Below are 24,331 nucleotides of genomic sequence, written 5' to 3'. Positions count from 1 at the left end.
CAGAACTGAATGTGTCTGCAGGTATTTACCCTTGGTGGACTCCATTCAAGGTGTAGAAATTTCTCAGCAATGATCAAAAGAAATAGGAGGCATCTGAGCTAAATTTCAAGTGTTATTGCAAAGGGTTTAAATACTTATGCCAATGTGATATTTCAGTTTTTTCTTTTTCAAATACTTCGAAAATTCTGTTTTTGCCTTGTCATTATGGAGTACTGAGTGTAGATTAAGGAGAAAAGAATGGAATTAAACAATTGTATTATAAAGCTGCAACATACCAAAATTGAGAAGTGAATTGAGTCTGAATGCACTATATATATATATATATATATCTATATATAGATAGATATATATATACTGTATATACATGTATTATCCATAGTGAGCAACAGCTTGAAGTCCATACCTAAGTCATGGAGGTATTCCTTGGCTTCAGGGATGAAGCACTCGTGAAACCAGTTTGAAGCTAGGACATTGGTCATCCAGGCCTTAGGGATGGGCATACCGTAGAGAGACAGAAGGTTTTTAGTTTTGTTTTTGAGGGCCTTAGGGTTCGCTGCTTTGTAGTTGAGGCCTGGTTTGATCATGTAACCAGCAGCATTGCCACACATAATGAGCTTCACTCTGTCCTTCTGTGCCCTAAACCTTGTAGCTTTGGCTTCATCCTTCATGATGTAAGTTCTGGACAGCATCTTCTTCCAGACTAAGCCAGTCTCATCCATGTTGAAAACTTGTTCGGGCTTGTATCCCTTTTCCTTTATGATGTGCCTGAAGGTCTCGGGATACTTCTCTGCGGCTTCTTTGTCAGTAGATGCTGCCTCTCCATGTAAAGAAACATTTTTCAAATCGAATCATTTATGAAAATGATCAAACCATCCCTTACTGGCTTGAAAATCTTCACGCTCCTGTGCTGTTGATGGTCCTGGTTGCGGTTCTTCGGTACCTACTGCATTGTCTCCTGTAGTGAACTGCTGGTACAATTTCCGTGCTTACTCATGGATGAGGTTACCGTCCAAAGGGATGTTGTTCTTCCTGCAGTCGATGATCCACAATGCCAAGGCAGATTCCATCCTGAAGATATTTTTATTTCATACGGTCATTACCTTTTTGGCACTATCACAGAAACTTACTGATACAGTGCTCTTGATCGCTTGAAGAAGGGGACATGAAGAAGGGGACATACCCCGAAAGCTTGTCCTCAAAATTGTATGTTAGTGCAAATAAAAAAAGTATCATGGACAGTACTCAATTGTTTCTGTCTTAAAAGTTCGAAACTTGGACTTTTTTTATATCACTACACAACAACTAAAGATCATCAAGGAAGTGTTCAACTTCAAGGGCAACAACAAACAATTATTAAGAACACCTGAATAACTGCAATAAAAGCAGTCAAAAAGTTATATGAAATAAATGATCTAATTTGCCTAAAAATACACAAGAACTTCAACAGGGACCCTTTCTAAGGACATGATTAAATATACACATATCAAGCATGATCACTCATGAAATAAATCTTAAATACTGCCAACAATAAGTCTAATAGCCAAAAGCAAGAATACTAAACCAACAATCCATCATACACATAATAGGTGTTCGTTGTCCTTTGCAAATATATACATCATAATTATGTAAAATATTTCCTGAAAAGGTTATATTCATCCAATTGGAAACAACAGCGATCTCCTGCTGTCCACTGATATGGTCTCCATATGTGGGAAAATTAAGGCACAAGTGAGAATAAAAGACTGGGAACACGCAGTGCTTTTCTACTCATGTATGGTGGCTTAAAAGTTGATCTGAACTAAAAAAAATTAGGATATGCTTTATGTATCTTCTTATAGACATCTTATATGGAACATTTAGAAATTTTGCTAGAATACCCTGAAAAGTGACCCTTTATTTTGAATTTATCCTGAAAAACAACAGTGCACTTGCTGTGCCAAATATACTGTACCTGGTTTCCCATTCGAGGCAGATTTGCAGAACATGACTAAAGTTTGGGTGCAGAACCTGAATCCCATTAAAGTCAATGGGAGCCAAATGTTAAAAAGGTAAGGGGCATTTTCTAGGCTAATAGGCAAATGATTGTCAAACGAATGGCATGGGGAACTGACAAAAGAAAAAAAAATCAATTTAGCTTACAGCAGCAATTTTACAAATGCTTTAAGGTCAAAATTAAAATTGAAAATGTCCTTAAAACATCATGCCTGCGAGGTGCCCTTACCTGCCTGTGTATTCAGCCTACTTCAGAAAAGCAGACATTTACAAAGAAAGAAAATACTGTTTAATTTGCTGGCAAATGACCGTTCCCAGCTGCTTCATTTTAGTTGTAAACAAAATGGCCATAAATGCCCTTCATGTATACCAAACTATTATCCTAGATAAGATACTGTAGATATGTTAATGGAGGAACTGACACAAACAAAATCCCCTTAAATACATACCAGACCCTTATACATGAGGAAGGTCTGGTTAAGAATATCAAAGAGGACCCCACGCAAAAAAAACATTGGGTTCCTCCTCCCAAATGTCATGATAGACCTTTTGGGTCTGGTGTGAATTTAAAGGAAGAGCCTCATGCAAACAACAAGAAAAAAAGCCCCCCCCCCCCCCCAAAAAAAAGGGCGGTGAGCATTCAGTCCCCCACTCTTGAATTATACTAGGTCGCATGTCCTCAACATGAGGGGCTACCTTGCCAAGGAGGATCCCCTGACAAAGCTCCTTGTCCCCATGTTGATGAGGAATTGGACTTCCCACCACCCTAGCCCAGTGGTTCTGGGGGTCTGTGGATGGAACTGGAAGACACCTTTAGGATTCCCCATGTGAGTGAGTTAGGGGTGATGCAGCCCTACTCCTTCACAAAAAAATTTAAGTAAATAATGACATCACACTGTTTGAACAATCCTTTAAAAAAAACAAGGAGGTTACAGATTTGGATATAATGTCTGGTTCAAAATCCTTGGAAGCTGAAAAAAGGTGCAGAGTGCTGGATCTCTTAAGTAGGTATTTTCACTCAGGTTCTCAGGTCAACTCTTTGCTTGAGTGGGGACTTGGTGTGCAAGGAGAAAAGTACCAAAAGCAGACCATATAGGGGGGGATTTACTAAAACTGAAGCACTCAGAATCTGGTGAAGCTGTGCATGGTAGCCAATCAGCTTCTATTGTCAGCATCAATTAGCTTGGACAATAAAACCTGGAAGCTGATTGGCTTCTATGTAGAGGTGTACCAGATTTTCCACTTTCCAGTTTTAGTAAATCTCCCCCATAAAATCCAAATTTAGTTTCATACTGACTCTTTTATCATTAAAATACAACATGTTTTGTGGAATTTAAAGGTTCCCCCTTTATCAGGGCTTGGTATTGTTGAGCAAAGTGTGTAATGGACATACAAAATTGAAGGAATCCTAAGGGGTAATTATTATAATTGCCCCAGTTGCTGATTAAGCACTTAAGCGCTGCTTAAGTGCTTAATCAGACTAATTACTCCTCAACATCTCTCCAATTTTATCAGTGCATTACACACTTTGTTCATTTGTACCAAGCATTGATGAAGGGGGACCCTTTGCAGTCCAGAAATGTGTTGGAATTTTATGATACAAGAGTCCGAATATAATTAATCTGGACTGTGCACATTCTGCTTTTGGTGCTTTCCTCCTTTCACACCAAGTCCCTACTTAAGCAAAGAGTTGACCTTCGACCACCACCCTTGGGTAAGCTACCTATACAAAATAACTCCATCTACACAGTCCAAGACCTGACTAGAAATGTCTAACCTTGAAACGCGCTGGTTGTGTATGCTACTAGAGTCTGAATTTAATTTATCTGGACTGCATATATTCTATTTTTGATGGGTTCCTCCTTGCAAAAGAAGAGGCTTTTTTACTAAATGATTTGGGAATGCCCACACAATATGTGTGGAGATTCATATCAATTATCCATTCATGTGTAGATAAAACAAGTAAAGATGGAATTTCTTTTCACATGCCTGAATAATTAAAGTGTATCTTCACATATATTATTGTGTGAACATTCTCAAATATTTTAGTAAATCCACCTTCAAGTCTCTACTCAAGCAAAGAGCCAACCTTTGTCCACCACTCTCATGGGAGATGTCTATAGGGAAATAACTCCATCCACACACCTTAAGCCAATGACTGAAAATTCCTACCCTTGAAACATGTTGGATGTTAATGATACAATCCTTTGAATGTAATAATCAGGACTGTATATGTTCTGTTTTTGGTGCTTTCTTTCTTTCACACTAAGTCTCTACTCAAGCAAAGAGTCAACCTTTGGCCACCACTCTTGGGTGGCCTATAAGAAAATATCTCCATATACAAAGACCTGACTGAAAAATCCTACTCTTGAAACACCTTGGATGTTTATGATGCAACACTTTGAATTTCATTAATCTGGACTGTATACTGTATGCTGTGTTTTGGCACTTACCTCCTTGCATACCATGTCTCTACTCAAGCAAAGAGCCGACCTTTGGCCACCATACTTGGGTGAGCTGCCTATATGGGAATAATTCCATCTACACAGCTTGAGACCTAACTGAAACAATTGAGTACTGTCCGTGATATATTTCAGGACAAACTTTCTAGACATGTCCCCTTATTCAAGGTCCATGTAGTACTAATACACAAAGTTTTAGCAGTATTGGTACTGCTTGGACCTTGAAGACGGGAACATATCGCAAAAGCTTGTCCTTAAAAATTGTATGTTAGTGCAGAGAGTGGAGAGTACTCAATTGTTTCTTTTTCTTGTGCAATAATACAGCTACAATCACCTCAAGCAAGACCTAACTGATAGTTCCTACTCCTGAAGTGTGTTGGATGTTTATGATACAGGGGTCTGAATTTATTTAATTGGAACAGTATATGTTCGGTTTTTTGGTGCTTTCGTTTTTGTGCACTAAGTTTCTACTCAAGTAAAGAGCAAGCCACCACTCTTGGGTGAGCTTCCTATAAGGAAATAACTCCATTTACATGGAGACCTTAAGACCTTAGAGCTTAAGGCCTGACTGAAAATTCCTACCCTTGAAACACTTCATGTTGGATGTTTATGATACAAGAGTTTGAAGTTAATTAATTGGGACTGTATATGTTTTGTTTTTTGTGCTTTCCTCCTTGCACACCAAGTCTTTACTCAAGCAAAGAGCCAACCTTTGGCCACCATTTTTGAGTGAGCTTCCTATAGGGAAATAACTCTATCTACATGGAGACCTTAAGACCTTAGAGCTTAAGAACTGACAGAAAATTCCTTGAAATACAGTATGTTGGATGTTTATTATACAACAGTTTGACGTTAATTAATTGGGACTGTATATGTTCTGTTGTTGGTGCTTTCCTCCTACTCAAGCTAAGAGCCAACCTTTGGCCACCACTCTTGGGTGAGCTGTCTATTAGGAAATAATTCTGTCTGCATAGCTTAAGACCTGAGTAAACATTCCTGTCCTTGAAACTTGTTGGATGTTTATAATACAAGAGTGTAAAGTAAATTTATTATGACTGTATATGTTCTGTTTTTGGTGCTTTCCTCCTTGCACACAAAGTCTCCACTCAAGCAAAAAGCCGACCTTTGGCCACCACTTTTGGTTGTGCTGTCTAGAAGAAAAAAATGTCTACAACTTAAGTTCTGACTGAAAATTGCTACCCTTAAATTATTTTGGATGTTTATGATACAATAGACTGAACATGATTAATTTTGGACTGTATATGTTCTGTTTATGGTGCTTTCCTCCTAGCACACCAAGTCTCTACGCAAGCAAAGAGTCAACCTTTGGCCACCACTCTTGGGTGAGCTTCCTATAGGGTAATTACTCCATCTACACAGCTTAAGACATGACTGAAAGTTGCTACCCTTGAAATGTGTTGGATCTTTATGATTCAAGAGTCCGAATATAAATAAATCTAGACTATATATGTTCTATTTTGGGCACTTTCCTCCCCAGAACACCCAGTCCTTGGTTCAAAAACCTGGCTGTGCAGATTTACGAATCCTTTGGCAGGTAAAACAGCTGGCACGTGTCAAACTCAACAGCTATTTGCCTGGAGTTCAGCTTCAATTTGTACATTTCCATCTGTAGATTTCACAAATATTGTAAAATAAAATAATGTAATTGTCAAAAATAATCACTTTTGGCTAAAGGTCCTTCCAGAAACAGCCACAAATGATTTCACCGGCTGTCTAAACTCATGACACTAATGACTGTGTCAGTGGCACACCTACTTGAAAGTTTAAAGTCATTTAAGTTAAAAAGAATAAACTTTAGTTTTTCTTCACGAAAGTATCTGTGGGTGATAAGAAAAAGAAATCTGTGCTGTACAGAAACCCTTAGTAATGAGGCAAAGTGTAATATTTCACAGAAATGTCAACACCTGCCAGTTTATGTGATAAATACAATGTTTGTCATTTGCTCGATGGAAAATACGTTGGTGGTATTTTTGCCTACAGACTATATTACGATGTCATAGAGCTGAAAGGTTGCTGTTCTGCAAAGTTGCGGCTGATTTATATAACATATATACAGATACAAATATACAGCAAGTAGAACAAACTGGATGTTCAGACTTGTGTGGGACACATTTCACAACCCAATCTTTATGCAGTAGCTTCCCATCTGGTATCTTGTATCAGATGGTCTTAAAGCTGAACTCCAAGCTTGTCTTCAGTCTTACACAGTTTTAAAGGCTCTTCTTTTGTAGTGAAATTTCATACTCTAATTTAACTGCACACTGTGAGCTTCTTGCAGTGTGCATTAGAAGCTGCGACTAGTCAAAACCCGACTCATTTCCTGGCCGGATTAACTTTACTCTCCAGTCTGATTGTCCCTGGTCCACCCTTTTCATTCACTGAATTTCAGTTCTTTACACCATGGAAGCATTACATGTGGGCATTCAGCATAGGAATGCATACAAAGGAAAGGTGAAGATTTTTCACCACCGACCATCAATGTAAAGGGAATTCTGTCCACTGTCCCCAATATATGGTGGCTCTACACTGGCTACCATTGTAATATGTATTGTTCTTATGGCATTTTTCTCAATGACCACCAGTGCGAAGAAACGTTTGTCTCATAGATCCACAATGGGGTATGGCATTAAGCTGTAGATATAATTTTAACAAGTGTTCTCGGAGACATGACTATTATTTTAAGGGTCCCTCCATGGTAAAAAAAGGTTGAGAAAGCGTACTTTAACTGGATTATATATTCTGCAACTTGTTTTGGCAAGGCCATGAATTTGCAGGCCATGGCAAGGCCATGAACTTGTTTTGGCAAGGTCTATGAATGTGCAGTCTTGCAGACTGATCTTGCAGACTGATCAGTCTTGCAGACTGATATCCATCCATTAAGGCACTTTGATAATTGCATAACACCTTCAAAGTATGGAAGCAGGGTGCTATGATGTATTCAGGTAACACCTTGACAGCCACCCCCCCCCCCCCCCCTCCGCCAGTCATGATCTGCCTGCATTGCATTGAAGAGACTCAGTGATGGTATCACAAAGTTTAAATTAAGGTAAACATGGAAAGCAGAAAGGTGCCATTAGCTTGTTAACGACGGGAGTAAGGAGCAACCAGAAAAAGTAGGTTATACTTCAGCTTTAAAGCTTATCTTTGCCAACCACCATCTCTCCCCCCCCCCACCAAAATTTGATATATTTTCCCTTCTCTGTCTTGTCACACAATTATTTAAAGCAGAATTCCAGGAATTCAGCAACATTGCAAGAAGTGTAGGCACACTATGAGTTATTTCTAATTAGGTGCATGTCACCTCTGGGACTTATCTCTATTACATATATGTGAGAGACATATTGCAATCCTGGAGGATACACTCTGACTGTAAGAGGAAAGAAGCACACAGAGAAGCTATGCCCTCTCCCCTCCTCTGCTGCCCATTCACAGAAGCCTTTGTATTTTGTGAGTGAATTCACATAATACAAAGGCTTCTCTGAATGGGAAGGAGTGGTGGGGTGGGCATAGCAATTCCAGCCACTCTAAACTTGAAGGAACTGAGACCACAGTGAGCAGCCACAGAGCTCCAGAAGTTATCTTCTTGGAGAACAATAAACCTGTCAGATGTGGATAGTAGATGTAGATGTTGATAAGTCCACCTCACTGGACTTAAGTCATGGTATGCCTGTAGTGTTTACAAAATAGCTGAATTCCTGGAGTTCAGCTATTAAAAAAAGAAAACTACATTAAAAGTTTCAACTACTTACTTGAATCTGTGGTCACATGACTCCTTCCATCCAGAGTCATGCCTTCTGGACTATGGAATGAGAGGATTCTCTTTGGGAGCCCACATCACTACTTGGTGATGTGAACCTTTCCTCTTGGCTTCCCATCAGAAGGGCCCTGAAGAATCCAAGGTCATGCTGAGGTTACAAAGTGGACTGGCAAGAAAACTGACTGGAGGTATGGAGGAACCGAAGTGATTCGGGTGCAAAAAACACAGCCTTGGAGGACTTTTTAAAGAAAAAATTGGTGAATTGTAGGAACAGGAAAGGGAGTTAAAAAAGAAGTGTATGATTGCTTCCTGTTTGGAAATACAGAGTTCACTTCATATACTTTGCAGTGAGTGCTGCCTGTCTGCTGGCCATCTCTTTCCTCAATTTCCTGAATTCTCCGCTAGCTTTGCACCTTCTCCTCTGCTGTTTACTTTCCATTTCTAATGACTACATGTCCCATGGTACCTTGCTGTCTGCAAGCAGGGACTCCTGTCCTGACTCCACCTTCTAAAACTCCTCCTCTCAGCTCCTCTGTAGTTCAGAAGCCAGACTCTGTGAAATGTGTGACACAGCAGTGCCTACTCACAGGGTATAGTGACTACGGGTCACAAAAGTCAGAGCTGTAAATATGTGGGATCTTCACAATGTAAGTTTACAAACTTCAAGATCATTCATGTTAATAGGAGCAGGCTAGAAATAATTGAAATACAATGTGGAAATGAATATAGGATTTTAAATTTTGATCGTAGAATCATGGTATATACATGTGTTAGCTGAGTCAGTAGAGAATCTTTGTTTAAATTATGAAATTATTTTTCAGTCTGTTTAAAAATCATTGTTTAAGTTGCCTGCCGTACATTTTTATACAGAGAGATATCTGAAAATTATGACTTGAAATCAATAGAGGCCAACGTATTCTCAAACAACCCTCAACTGCAGGAAATGTAAGTAACTGAAATATTTAATAAGATATGACATATTAACTGATTGTCTGTTAGAAATGGAGAACTGTTCTGAATGAACCCAGGAAACCTCTTGTTTGGTCTTGTTTAAATAACCAAGTGATGAAAGATTTTTTACAAACTAGAGGAGTTCCAAATTCAACCGTTATTTTTTATATGGCAATACATCAAGCCCCGATGTCATGGGTGTCAAACTCAACTTCATTGTGAGCTGCATCTGCATTATGGGTATCCTCAAAGGGCTGGTTGTATCTGTAATACTAGATGACCAGAGCACACACCCCCCCACACTTATATCAGATGTCAAGAGCCCCCCTCCCACCATAATAAAATTTCATGACTGGTATAGCCCTTCCATCAGCACAAAGTCCCATAAGTCCAAAAAAATATTATAATATTATAATAAGTATTTGAGCACCTTTAAAGTCCTGTACCATCAGAGGTCAAGAGTCCCCCACCCTCCCTTACATCACAGTCAGGGGCGGACTGACCATTTGGAAACTCGGGCACTACTCGAGGGCCCGGAGTCAGTAGGGGACCCATGAGATGCCTCTGGTACCTTTTTCATAGGCTTTTTTGAGTTTGGGCAAGGACACAGGGGCCCCATGATCCCCTATTGCCCGGGGGCCCCATGAGTTGTCAGTCCGCCCCTGATCACAGTGCACCCTCCCCCCTTTACTTTGTGCTGCTGCTGGGAAGAATCTGGTGGTGGAGCTGTGAAAGAGAAAGTGTAGAGTCTGGAAGAGGACCAGAGGAGGGTTTGAGTCAGCTGCCGGAGTCTGCTAAATGCTAAGACCAGGGGAGGCGGAGACAAGGGGGTGCTGCGGCTGCATAGAGAGGCACAGGATTTGCAGGAAGAGTTCTGTCCTCCTCTTTCTGCACACTGCTGAGATGTGGCAGAGGTAAGCCTCTTTGTGGCTGCATGAAGAAGCACAGGATCTGGTGGAGGAGTCCTCTCTGCTGCCAACTGCTGAGACGTGTGGTGGTGGAGATGAGGGGGTGCTGCAGCTACAGGAGAGATGCAAAGGCCATATAACATGGCCTGGTGGGCTGAATTCAACCTGTGTTTGACACTTGTGTTCTATGTGGTTCAGGGCTAATTTCTACCCAGCTTTGCTTTCTAAATTACTTATATAAAATTTTGATTTTACAAACACTATCTACGTTTGTCTAGCAGAGGTGGAATCAAGCAAGGTCTGTCATCACCCATCATCTTCAAGGTCAGCAAGTTGTGCATTCTGAGATGTTTTTTCTGCTCCCCACAAGTGTGGTTATTTGAGTTACTACAGCCTTTCTGCCATCTGGAACCAAGCTGGGCATTCTCCACTGACATCTCTTATCAACGAGGCATTTCAAGCTGCACAACTGATGCTCACTAAATGTTTTTTGTTTTTCACATCATTCTGAATAAACTCTAGAGCAGCTGTTCACAACCAGGATTCCCTAGAACCCTAGGGTTCCTCCAGAGGTTACTTGAGCTTTGATTGATTGACCTTCCATTTGATGGCACCTGCATAGTTGCAGGATCAGTGCCACTTGGCAAAGCCAGCACACCAACTATTTTTTTAGCTATCTGTAAAGGTGGCATTCTGACCACCACTGTAAGGGGCATTTTTGCCATTAAACCCCAATGAAATGGTTTTATTGAGGGTTCCCCGAGACTTGAAAATTATTTTAGGGATTCCTCTGGAGTAAAAAAGTGACATCAATGATCTTTTTTAGCTGTCGGTAAGGGTGGCATTCTTCCCATTGACCATCAATATAAGGAACATTTTCCCAATGACCTCCAATGAAATTATTTTAGCAGGGATTTCCTGAGACCCATAAACTATTTCAAAGGTTCCTCTGGAGTAAAATGGTTGAGAAAGTGTTGTGTGTAAAATGTCCAGGAGATCAGCAGGTACAGAAATACTCAAACCAGGCTATTTAGCAACAACCATCATGCTACAGTCAAAATCACTGAGATCACATTGTTTTCTCCAATAGCATAGGTGATCTGCTCAGGTCCACTTGTCAATTTTTCAGGTGGACCTGATCGGATGGTCCATGTATTCCTATGGATCAGCAGGGATAAATGGACTTGTACCTACCTCCAATCTGATATGATCCGCTAAAAAGAAACAGAAAGGGATCTGTTCCCCTCTATGTCTAGGTGGATTGGAGGGCAGTCAGGTGTAAACAGACAGCCAGTCCTTCTACACCCAATCTCCCAGAGAGCAGAGTCTGCTGTATCTGTGTCTGCTCTGCATAAGTGGAGCAAACATGGACCTGTCATCCGTCTGCTCTGCTCTGCTAAGCAGGGGATTCAGCAGACAGATCCTCCACTGAGCAAAGCAGATTCTACCCTGTGTGAAAGGGGTCTTTATGGTCTTTGATGTCATCATGAACTGAAATTACAGACCTGTATCTGCATGATTTAAGGCAGTGTTTTTCAACCTTTTTGCCTTTGAGGAAACTTTTGCAAAAAGTTTGAGATCTCGGGGAACCCCTGGAAAATGTTTTCAGATCTATAGCTCATGGAACATTGGATCTGATCAGTGAGCTGTAGATGAAGTACATGGCTGGATGAGGAGGTACCATCCAGTGTATGGCAGTGCTGAATGCAGAGGGGCAGCAGAGAGTGGGAACATGTGGCTGGATGAAACTGAATGTAGCAGGAGGTGAGATCATAATTGCTTTACGTACATTTATGGCATAATAACAGAAAGCTAGTATCATCTCACATCCTGCTGCATTCAGCCTGATCCAGCGATGTGCTCCCTCCCTCTGCGTTCTGCATCACTGCTGTCATACACTGGATGTCACCTTCTGCCTCTCCTCCAGCACTATGCATCTCTAAGAACATCTCACCTCCCTTATACCCACATGCTCTGGAGGCTCCCTGCTTCCTCCCTCCCACACTCTGCAATACCGCGGCTGTAACGGGATCTCACCTCCGGATCCAGCCATGTGCCCCAGAGGCTAGTGGATCTCTGCCCGCCTCCCTCCACCACCCCTTGAGTCTCCCCAGCTGTAGGATTTCACCACCCAATGCAAGCCACGTGCTCCCATTCTGTGATCTGTGCTGTCACAGAAAGCTGTCATCTCCTTCATCTGCTCCCACACTCTGCACAACTCCTGGCCCTACCCTCTAACTTTTCTGACAACTATAGAGAAGGCATTGGGTATCAATGAGTGCTGATGCTACTGACTGTCAGCGCGCATTACGAACAACACTAGAAACAACAGTAGGCGGTATACATCTGTGATAATGTTGGTTTGCGTTGGAACCCCTGGGGACTTCTTGCGGAACCCTGGAGTTCCTCCATGGAGCCCTGGTTGAGAAACGCTGATTTAAGCATAAGACGTCATGGCGCCGCTCAGAAGCTGAGTGTCAGAGAAATTACCTCACCGGCAAATACAGGGGAGCGATATCCAAGTGTCAGTCCAGTCGCTTACATAGGAGAAGAGACACCGCTCTCACCACCTGCGCAGTCCCTCTGTAATCAAGCCCCAGGTGGGCAGGCGAAATGCGTCAGTGGAGTGGCTGGCGTGATGGCTGAGACCATCCTCTACACACAGGACTGCACAGGTGGTGAAAGCGGTGTATCTTCTTCTCCTCCTATGTAAGTGACTGATTTAAGTCTAAGTACACATCTTTACAGGTGATTGCTGCTGAGGGACTGTTCCCGCAGCCACAACCATCCGCACAGAAAGATGCCTGTGGTTGCTATTAATCCTAATGGCACCAGCATGCACTGGAAATCACCGCATTGGGAACCACACAGCACTTGCGGTTGATGTGCAGGCTGCAATTTCAAAAATGGAGCAGGGACCTTCTTGCAGAACCACTATAGGTGAACCCAGCCTAATGCATTTCAAACCAACACATGATTAGGTAACAAAATTAATAGGTACACACGCGTTCCTAATAAATTGCTCAATCAATGTATATGGTCTGGTCTTCATTGCCCCTACTTACAGTATTTTCCAATCACTAAGCACTCATGGAGACAGTGTTGAATCACCAAGCTTACATAAGAAGTGTATGAATAAGTATTTATTATGAAGTATTTCTTAGGTCTGCATATCATTTTGCTAATGAACAAAGTTACATGACCGAGAGGTCAGCCTCTGACAACTTTTAAACTAAATAGGGCCCAATGGGATCTATTAAGGCTGTGTTTTCACTAATAAAGCTTTTACAGACTCATATAAACAAGAATGATACATCAGGCTCCTTGAGTCTTGACACTTGCACCATTCATTGGGATCTCATCCAAACGGTTCCATTAAAGCCTTTCTCCTCTTCATGGATCAGTGCCAGAGAAGGTTACAATAGCTGAGTTAGCTTTTAACTTGATTTTGCTGTCATTTTATGCATTTTTATTTAGTTGCAAAAAATGTTTTCTCTTGATATGTTTATTTCAGTCTGCAAAAGGGGTTTTAGGAAAGGGTAGATGTTATTGTTTTTTAATTTTTTTTTTCATTATAAAGGTTTTAGGACTCGTCCAATGTAAAAGCAATGTGCTAATGATTTGAAAGAACTTATTTAATTCACTGGAATACAAAATATGCAGCAATAGAGCCTAAATCACATATGCATTAATGTGAACTGCTGTGATCGGAAAAAAAAGAGGTGTTTGCCAACTCGCATGAATTCACATCTTTTGCTGAACGCCAATGTGAGCGGGTCCAGAGTGCATTCTGTGACTCTTGAAGGATGTGTCTGGTGACAAAGGAATGCTTTTTGCTTGTCTGTCCCATCACCTATGAAGCTTCCAGGGTGGCATGCCAGCTTTTCCATCAAAAGCCAATGTTCTATTCTTTGGTGTATCTGTCAAAACAGCAGTCAATTCAACTGAGTACATGAGGAATGCATGCCAAAAAAAAAAAAAAACACACACATTAGTTCCACATGTATAACAAACTTAATTGATATGCAATTGTCAACTTTTCCTCTTCAAAACAAACCCAGCCCCACCTTACTGATTGGTCCTTTAATGTGCTAGGTGGCCTCATTGACCAATAGGGAGGTTTAGAAGGAATGAAAGGGCGAGATCAAGCTAGAGGTCTAAAGGAAAAGACAAGATTTCCATATAAATTCAGCTGTGTACACTCACCGGCCACTTTATTCTGTACACCTGTTCAATTGCTCGGTAATACAAATTGCTAATCAGCCAATCACATGGCAGCAACTCAATGCATTTAGGCATCTAGACGTGGTGAAGACGACTTGCTGAAGTTCAAACTGAGCATCAGAATGAGGAAGAAAAGGGATTTAAGGGACTTTGAACGTGGCATGGTTATTGGTGCCAGATGGGCTGGTCTGAGTATTTCAAAAACTGCTGATCTACTGGGATTTTCACACACAAACTGTCTCTAGGGTTACAGAGAATGGTCCGAAAAAGAGAAAATATCCAGTGAACGGCAGTTGTGTGGACGAAAATGCTTTTTTGATGTCAGAGGTCAGAGGAGAATGGGCAGACTGGTTCGAGATGATAGAAAGACAACAGTAACTCATGGCAATATGGACCAAAATCTCTGAGGAATGTTTCCAACACCTTGTTGAATCTATGCTACGGAATTAAGGCAGTTCTGAAGGCAAAAGGGGGTCCAACCCGGTACTAGCAAGGTGTACCTAATAAAGTGGCCGGTGGGTGTCTATCTCTGGATTTACTGATCCTTTTAACTCCAGGCATACGTAAAAGATGGAAATTAATGCAGCTCTGCATTAAAGTGTTACTAAATCCTGCATTCGCTATATCTGGTCTGCCACAGTTCACAGAATATGAAAATGTAATTACTTTAGTAAATACAGTATAAACTGCTAAATACCATTTCTCCTCAGCAGTGTATAGCAGTCTTGAGACTTCTATCAGTGTCCATCTGAGCACTGTATAATCTTGTAGGAGGAGTTTTCATTTTCCTCTGACTTTCCTATGAGGCTGCATTACCCCTGACCCTGTGTCTGGACAGTGCTGATTGGCCCTGTGCTGATCACATGCACCCTTCAAATGAAAAAAAAAACTCTCTACCAATACACACTAAACTGAGCATATGCAGAGTGACTCCTAGAGCTCTGTTCTATCAGCAGATAGATTGGGGACAGAAGAGGAAGCGGAGGATTGAAGAAGACAGGAACAAACAGCCTTTTTACACAATGCGGAGGATTAACCCCTTAGGTTCCACAGTGACTATAACACTCATGCTTTCCTGCATCTACAGACTGGTTTTACTCTTGTGGGTTTAGTCACAATTTTAAACATTACTAAATGTATTTTTTTAAAGCACCCAAATGTAAAGAGATTTTAGCAAATTGCAGTCCCTATACAGCAAAGCTCATACTGGGAGAGGAAGAAGCAGAACATTGATCCAGTCATATATGCTGCAGTGCTCATGTGGTAACTGAAAACATGCAGGCAGGAGGAGAGAGCAGAGTGATGAGCTCATTAGTCTTCTGCTTTTCTTTTCTCTGCCTGTTCATAACTTGGGGTTAGGGAGCAAAAAGATCTGTAAGGGTTACTTAACTGCAGCAGAGAAAAATAATGTTTTGCCTGTCTGCTGTGCAGCAGAACTCTGTAAACCTTATGAGCTGAATGGACAGAAATACAAATCAATGGTTTGTAAAACTGCTTAGATCCCCCTTAAATGCCACTAAAACAGCCCAGGCCTGTCGGGGCATAGGCTCCAATAAACATATGAAGGTATGCTGTGGTATCTAGTACCAAGCCGTCAGTAGCAGATCCTTTAAGTCCTGTAAGTTGTGAGGTGGGTTCTTAATGGGTCAGACTTGTTTTTCCAACACATCCCACAGATGCTCAGTTGGATTGAGATCTGGAGAATATGGAGGCCAAGTCAACACCTCAACCTTGTTGTTGTGTTCCTCAAACCATTCATGAACTCTCCAGACAAGGCCACCTTCTTCCTTGCTCCATGGTCTGATGCTCACATGCTCATTATAGGTGATTTTGGCTGTGGACATGGGTCAGTATGGGTACCCTGATGGCTACACAGCCACATACACAACAAACTGTGATGCACTGTATGTTCTGACACCTTTCTATCAGAACCAGCATTACCGTTATCAGCAATTTGAGCTACAGTAGCTCTTCTATTGGATCGGACTACACAGGCCAGCCTTCAATCCCCACTTGTTTCAATGAGTCTTGGCCACCCATGAAAAATTGTGAGGTAGGGTCTCCATGGATTGAACTTGGTTCTCCAGCACATCCCACAGATGCTCGATCGGATTGATATCTTAAGAAATTGGTGGCCAAGTCAGCACCTCAAACTCATTGTTGTGTTCCTCAACCATTCTTGAACCATTTTTGCAGTGTGGTAGGGTACATTGTTCTGCTGAAAGAGGCCACTGCGATCAGGGAACACCATTTCCATGAAAGGGTGTACTAGGTCAGCAACAATGTTTAGGTAGGTGGTTCGTGTCAAAGTAACATCCACATAAATGGCATGACCAGCTTTTCCCAGCAGAACATTGCCCAAACCATCACACTGCCTCCTCTGGCTTGCCTTCTACCCTTCACTCATCCTGGTGCATTCTCTTCCCCAGGTAAGTGATGCACATGCACCCAGCCATCCACATGATGTAAAAGAAATTGTGATTCATCAGATCAGACTACCTTCTTCCATTGCTCCGTCTTTTAATTTTGATGCTCATGTGCCCATTGTAGATATTTTTGTCTGTGGACACATGTCAGCATGAGTACCCTGACCGGGCTGCGGCAACGCAGCTCCATACACAACAAACTGTGATGCACTGTGTATTCTGACACCTTTGTATTGGAACCAACATTAACTCTTTGAGGAACTTGAGCTACAGTAGCTCATCTATTGGATCACACTACACAGGCCAACCTTCAGTCACCACATGTATCAATGAGTGTTGGCCACCCATGACTCCTTCCTTGGACCACTTTTTGTAGGTCCTGGCCACTGCAGACCAGGAACATCCTATAAGAGCTGCAGTTGTAGAGTTGCTCTGACCCAGTCGCCTAGCCATTACAATTTCTTTTCTGTATTTTTCACATGTAGGCATCCCATTGAAATAAATGGGTTTAGCTACACTTGCTGCACTGGAACACGCTGAAAATACACAGAAACTCATGCGTGTTTGGTAGTACCTGTAGGTATGAACCAAGCCTTAGTTAAATTGTAGAGAACTTTGTCTAGAAACAAACCTCTTCTGGATTTCTAAGCAGACAATGGCATCAAGTGGTGGGCAACGTCTGGTGACCTTAGACAGAGATAACTTTCTCCTAGTTGGCCCTGTAACCCTGGAAATTGATGCCTTCAATAATTCATTATTGGTCAGTGAGGTAGTCATCATAGTGATGTGGAAATAGGGAGGCAATAGAGGTTGGAGAGGAACAGGGCAGGACATTGACTCTGTAGAGTGGAGCTTCCTTGTTGTAGGGTCTACTAAGGAATTTAAGTACAAAGCTGACCCCAGAGGTGCCTGCTTTTGGATGAGATCAGCACAGGTACACTTGAATGTTTGTACTAACAAAAATGTTAAGTTTTACAGAAGCCTGTTCTGTTTAACACACTTTTGAGTACTGCAAGTTCTTTATCTGCAAGGTACCTTTCTTTCTACTACATGTATTAGTAAATGGAATCTTGTGTCAATATGAATGTTTAATCTATTTCTAAATGTACATATATTTATTCTAACTGTGGTTTTATTAATCTCTCTGTATTCTGTCTTACTTGCAGAAGAATTGAAAAAGCAAACAGCCTTGAATATATTGACCAAAATGCTTTCTGGAATCTTCCAATGCTGAAATATCTGTAAGCAATATAAACTTTTGCACTTGCTAACTAACCAATAAAACTAATCAGTGCACCTGTAAATTGATTTTCTAGTCATTATGGAAACCCTCTTTGTTTTACCTTACAAGTTTAAAATGTGTCTATAGCTCTCTGTCAGTTTTATTTTTACTGTTTGTGTCCTGCTTCAGAAATACTCCTTTATTTCCTGTCCCAGAGACACAACAGAAAGTGAGTTTATATCTCTGTAATGTGAGAATAATCCTGTTAGACAACTATCACCAGAACAAGGGTCTCCACTAGGGATGAGCTCCTGGTTTGGCCCAAACACAGGTTTGGACTGTTTTTGCTTGTTCGGTCTTTTGTCCAAATGCTCAACTCCTAGTCTGTTTGACAAGAGCCGAATATCATACCTGTATATAGTAACAGGTTTTTGTCCACTGACATGATCCGATCCCAAGAGCTGCTGGTCCATGAAAACTAAGACAAAAGGTCAGGGTCTGCAAGGTGATGTCAATGGCCAAATATGGACATGACTATGGACGTGACCATATTTGGTCAGTAATGCTACCGGGATTCCCATTTACCAGTTACAGTAACTCCATGTTTAAATCTGATAGGTTAACTATCAGCTGCCAGGTGGAAGCAGTCACATTTACACCCCCCCAGTACGTTCACCCCCCCATGCGTGCTCCCGCTATGTTTCCCAAGCTTCATGCTCCAATCTACAGGCGTGGAAATGGCATGGCAAGTGCTGCTAGGTGGAAGGGAAAGAGACCAGTGAACGCCTATTCACTGGTCGTCCCTACCTATTAGGAACCTGGAAGTGACTTTCCGCAGTCACAGTGGCAGGGATGAAGCTAGTAGAGCACGACCTGGGCTCCTTAAGCTTTAGTGAAGGGCAGGTGACTCATTAGGGGTCTAAAAGACCCATGATGTCCCATATAAAGAACCTGTCATAGAAAGATATTATCACATAAAATGACTTTTGGTTGGTCCCCTATGTGATAAATAATAAGCTTTAGTGAAATAAAAAAAAGTGTAAAAAAAAAAAAGTTTCTCCCAAGCACCTAGCGCCCCCCCCCCCCCACACACACACACACACACACACAAACACACACACAATATTGAGTGAACCCCCCTTTCTCAGTTCTACATACATACACACATCAATGTAAACACACGCACTGGGGCATCTTTGGGCTGTAATGTTGTTAAAGCAGATGTAAGTCAAATTGAATCGCCTCCCACCCAACATATTGTAAAAAATGGCCGGGTGCAAGCACTGTTACTGTAGGAGGTCATATGATGTCTTCTCATTTGCTTGCCTTGTGTGCGCTCTAGGGGGTATGCAGCATATGATCTGTAACCCCCTGTGTTCACCATGACTCTTACTAAATACCTTGGATTGTCTATTTTCCAAAAAGGGGTCATTTGGGGGGGGGGTATTTGTACTGTCCTGGCATTTTAGGGACTCAAGAAATTAGATCGGCCATCAGTACATCAGGATTGATCAATTTTCAGATATATATCTCATAGTTTGCAGACTCTATAACTTTCAACAGACTAAATAATAAACACTGGTTTGGGTTATTTTTACCAATGGAATGTAGCAGCATACATTTTGGCCTAAATTAATGAAGAAAGATTATTTATTTGCAAAATTTTATAATAGAAACTAAGAAAAACATGTTTTATTTAAACATTTCTGTATTTTTTTGTTTATATAGCAAAAAGAAAAACCCAGTGGTGATTGAATACCACCAAAACAAAGTTCTATCTGTCTCAAAGAAAGTGTTTTAAAAATGCATTGCGGTACAGTGTTGCATGACGGAGTAATTGTCACTCAAAATGTGAGCGCGCAGAAATCTGAAAATTGACCTGGGCAGGAAGGGGATAAATGTGTTCGGTATGAAGTGGTTAAATATCATAATTTGCTAAAGTCTTGTATATTTATTTATTACAGGTACTTTTATAGCGAGGTCAACTTACGCAGGCTTTAAATATTGTATATTCACATCGGTCCCTAACCCTCAAAGGGCGTACAATCTAAGGTCCCTAACTTACATACAAATATTGGGGCCAATTTGGACAGGATTAACCTACCAGCATGTGTTTGGAGTGTGAGAGGAAATCGGAGTACTTGGAGGAAGCACACACAGGCACAACATGCAAACTCCAGGCAGGTGGTGCCATGGTTTGGATTCAAACCAATGACTCTAGTACTGCCAGGTGGAAGTGCTAACCATTTAGCCACTGTGCTGCAGATCATAAACAGTTGCCTTTGTAGCACTACCCCCTTAGGAGTCGCTAAAATTTTGGGTCCCCCTATATTCCTACACAGCCAAGCAATATGCATTTTCCAAACAGACTTGCATTCAGGAGAAAGTAGCTTGTTTGTCTGGGATTTTATTAGGGGAATCAGAACTTGGATAGGGTAAGAACAAACTTTCTTGAAACTACACTGCTCAAAAAAATTAAAGGAACACTTTGAAAACACATCAGATCTCAATGGGAAAAAATATCATGCTGGATATCTTCACTGATATGGATTGGGTAATGAAAATTATAAAATGTATATTATATAGGGCGCGCTTGTTGGAGCCCAGCCTTTGTAGCTGTAAGATAAAGGTGCCAGATGGATATCAGGGATGGATGGATGGGAGCAGTAATACTGAGGCAGCTCTTCTTAGAGTGGAAGCAAGGCTCTAATGCAGTAACAAGAAAAAGAGAGGAAGGCGCCTCTAAGTGCAGTATTAACAATTTATTAGTAGACAATGGAAAATTTGCACTTACAAGATAAACGGTTAAAAAGACTCATCGTGTGGTAATTGGATCCAGGTGGGACATCCAGCCGTCCAGCAGCAAGCTATGCCTATAGGATCAGGAAGTAGAGTCCAGGATGTGCCTGTGCATCAAAAATGAAGCTTGGAGAGCAGAGTCAGATGTAGCAGGTGAAAGGGGCGGTAATGCATTTCAGAGCATGCTCAATAGGCTCCTTCTTCAGACCTCTGAAGAAGGAGCCTATTGAGCATGCTCCAAAATGCATTCATTTTTGATGCACAGGCACATCCTGGACTCTACTTCCTGATCCTATAGGAATAGCTTGCTGCTGGACGGCTGGATGTCCCACCTGGATCCAATTACCACACGATGAGTCTTTTTAACCGTTTATCTTGTAAGTGCAAATTTTCCATTGTCTACTAATAAATTGTTAATACTGCACTTAGAGGCGCCTTCCTCTCTTTTTCTTGTTACTGAAAATTATAAACCTACAGAGGACTGAATTCAAAGACACCCCGAATATCAAAGTGAAAAAATGATGCAACAGGCTAGTCCATTTTGCTGAAATTTCATTGCAGCAACTCAAAATGGTACTCAATAGTTTGTATGGCCCCCACGTGGTTGTATGCATGCCTGACAACATCAGGGCATGCTCCTAATAAGATGACGGATGGTGTCCTGTTGTATTTCCTCCTAGATCTGGACCAGGGCATCACTGAGCTCCTGGACAGTCTGAGGTGCAACCTGGCATCATCAGATGTACTGAAACATGATATCCCAGAGGTGTTCTATTGGATTTACGTCAGATGAGCGTGGGGGGCATCAATGATATAAATTCCTTCATCCTCCGGGATCTGCCTGCATACTCTCTGCACATGAGGCTGGGCATTGTCGTGCACCAGGAGGAACCTGGGACCTACTGCACCAGCGTAGGGTCTGACAATGGGTCCAAGGATTTCATCCTGATGCCTAATGGTAGTCAGGGTGCCATTGTCTAGCCTGTAGAGGTTTGTGCGTCCCTCCATGGATATGCCTCCCCAGACCATGATGGGTTAAGGACCTTCTACGGCCCTGTCCAGCTCTCATAGAGTAACTATCTGTCTCCTGGAATCTCCTCCATGCTCTTGAGACTGTGCTGGGAGACACAGCAAACCTTCTGGCAATGGCAATTATTGATGTGCCATCCTGGAGGATCGCCTCCTGCTACCAGTAGTGACACTGACCCTAGCCAGATGCAAAACTAGTGAAAAACTGGCAGAAAAGATGAGTAGGGAAAAAAATGTCAGTGGCCTCCACCTGTAAAACCATTCCTGTTTTTGGGAGTCATCTCATTGTTGACCATCTAGTATACCTGTTGTTAATTTCATTAACACCAAAGCAGCTAAAACTGATTAAAAACTCCCTCTGCTACTTAACTGACCAGATCAATATCCCAGGAGTTTCATTGACTTGATGCTATATTTTGATTAAAAAGTGTTCCTTTCATTTTTTTGAGCAGTGTATTTACATGTCATTACAGCAAAAATTATCTTCTGGAGAGCTAGCCAGCATCTCCTGTAGTACCACAGAAGTGCTCCTTCCCCTTACTGGCCCAGGGGGTGCAGGTCTACTTACTCAGTCCTTCTCCCATGTTGCTGATGAGTCGGTGGCCGCTACCAGGCCTTCTTGCTAGCCCGATCCTTTCCTGCTGCATAGGTGGTCCTCGCTCTGGGGACTGGTGAAGTCCTGAGCTTTCCTCCTTTTCAGCTTCCCTGCCTGTAGGTGAGCCCCTTCCCATCTGGGCTCCCTCCCAGGCTCCTGGTCTCCAGCTGCACTTCTCCATCTTCCACCCAAACTTTCCTGCTGCTGAGCAGGCTCTGTCACTTTTACGGGCTGCCCTGACCCCATGTCAAGCCTCCTGTTGGGGATTGGCCAGGATCCCTCAAAAGTGCAGATCAGCCACACCTTACCTCCCCTCACTGCTTCCAGAACTCTCTCCAAAGTTCTAGTACAGGGGGAAGTCTCAGAGAAATGATCTGCAGAGTCTTCAGCTTTGACCACAATTTGACCCCGCTCTGGCCTGCTACTTAGCCCCTGTCTAACAATTTGTGATCTAGCTCCCTCTAGCTGACTAGGAGAGTGCCACACCTTGTTTTATATAAAATTCTGTTTTTTTGCACCTAAGTGCTGCTGATCGCCTGTAGCGTCTTCATGTCTTCGTACATACACTCCAATGATTAGTGCATGGCATTTCTCAGGGCAAGTTTCCATATGGTGACAAGTGGGGGTCAATTACTGTGTACTGTGTTGGAAAAGCCACCTATAATCTCCATTGGAAGCTTGTGTGGCAATGCAGAAGCACAACTGGGAAACAGGGTCAAAGTGTTGTCACCCTATAACAGGAAGTGCCTGGACAAGGTCCTTCATGGCAGTATCACCAGGGATTATTTGAATGGACGCTTCAGATTTAAAAGGTTTGAAAATGACTTAAAGTGGTTGTAAACCCTTACATGTAACCAGTGAAGTGACTGTATCAAGTGATACACAGAAATGAAACAAATCCTCCAACATAAGTTGTACTTGTTTATCTTCAGTCTTCTATACATCCATTCAAAGTCCAGAATGTATACAGCTTTCCTAAGCTTTCCAAAAACAGGGGGGCAGAGAGCTGAAATGACAGAGTGCAGAGCTCACTGAGGAGAGCTCTGAGAGCTGATTTTAGAGAATGGACACACCTTCCTTCACACAGCTCACAGGAACAGAGCTGAAGCTGTCAATCACAGGCTGTTTGTTGGAGCTCCCTTCCCTGTCACCTTTTTTCTCTTGGAGTCAAGAAAACTTTTCAGAAGTGATTCATGCTGATAGCAGAGGAACTAAGCAGCAGACAGAAATGACACTTAGTGCTCTGGATTTAGACAAGTACACACTATAGAGGGATATGCCTTGTTCATATTTCACTTCTGAGGTTTACAACCACTTTAAAAAAAATTCAGTAGTGTGCTAAATTTGACATTAAATTTTATATATTGGATTTATATACAATATACTTTACTATTTTTTGCCTATTTTCATATTTTTCTATGGTAAGAAATAATCCCAACGTGAGACATTTACAGCATGAAAAGAATGTTTTCTTCTTTATCTGTGAATCACGTGTTAAGAAACCGTGTTGGCAGACGGGCACAAATGAAGATGTCTGTTTGCCTTGTTTGCAGATTGGAAAGTCACGATACATTTTGATACAGTATGAAATTATTCATTGCATGTTTCGGCATTAATAGGGAGATTGCTAGCATGCAGCAATTACAGGGCTGTATCTTGGCATCTGCTGCATCGCTCACATTTCCTTCGTGGACGCTGTCAACGTCAATAATAAATATTTTCTTGAGGTGCAGATGTAGCCCAACATTGCCTCTAGCCAAGTTTGATCCGGGCAACAAGCAACAACATATGTTCGTTTCCTGGAACTGTATCAATAGACTTCATTCAGGGAAAGGAAAGGCGCTTGTTTTATAGTTGAATATCTTAAATTGTGTCATCTGCATAAAATTTGAAAGCAAGAGTTTATTAGGACACAACACACTGCTAGGAGTATTGCCAGAAATAA

The 24,331-nt window shown here is 41.8% G+C and overlaps 1 protein-coding gene across 2 annotated transcripts in view; it reads left to right on the top strand.

The window, feature by feature from the left end:
* Positions 1–24,331, top strand: part of LOC149462753 (follicle-stimulating hormone receptor-like) — a 172,596-nt gene that overhangs the window by 101,344 nt on the left and 46,921 nt on the right. For both annotated transcript variants that reach the window (XM_089676476.1, XM_089676475.1), the window contains exons 3-4: positions 9,103–9,177; positions 17,908–17,982. In XM_089676476.1, coding sequence (XP_089532602.1) covers positions 9,103–9,177; positions 17,908–17,982 — 150 coding nt within the window. The remainder of the gene's footprint in view (positions 1–9,102; positions 9,178–17,907; positions 17,983–24,331) is intronic.

The sequence above is a fragment of the Staurois parvus genome, unplaced genomic scaffold (assembly GCF_062004578.1).
Source record: "Staurois parvus isolate SC_StPar_1 unplaced genomic scaffold, SC_StPar_1.0 ptg000169l, whole genome shotgun sequence".
NCBI classification, from domain to species: Eukaryota; Metazoa; Chordata; class Amphibia; order Anura; family Ranidae; genus Staurois; species Staurois parvus.
The sequence above is the reverse complement of the archived record's forward strand: the minus strand, read 5'-3'. Positions and strand labels throughout refer to the sequence as shown.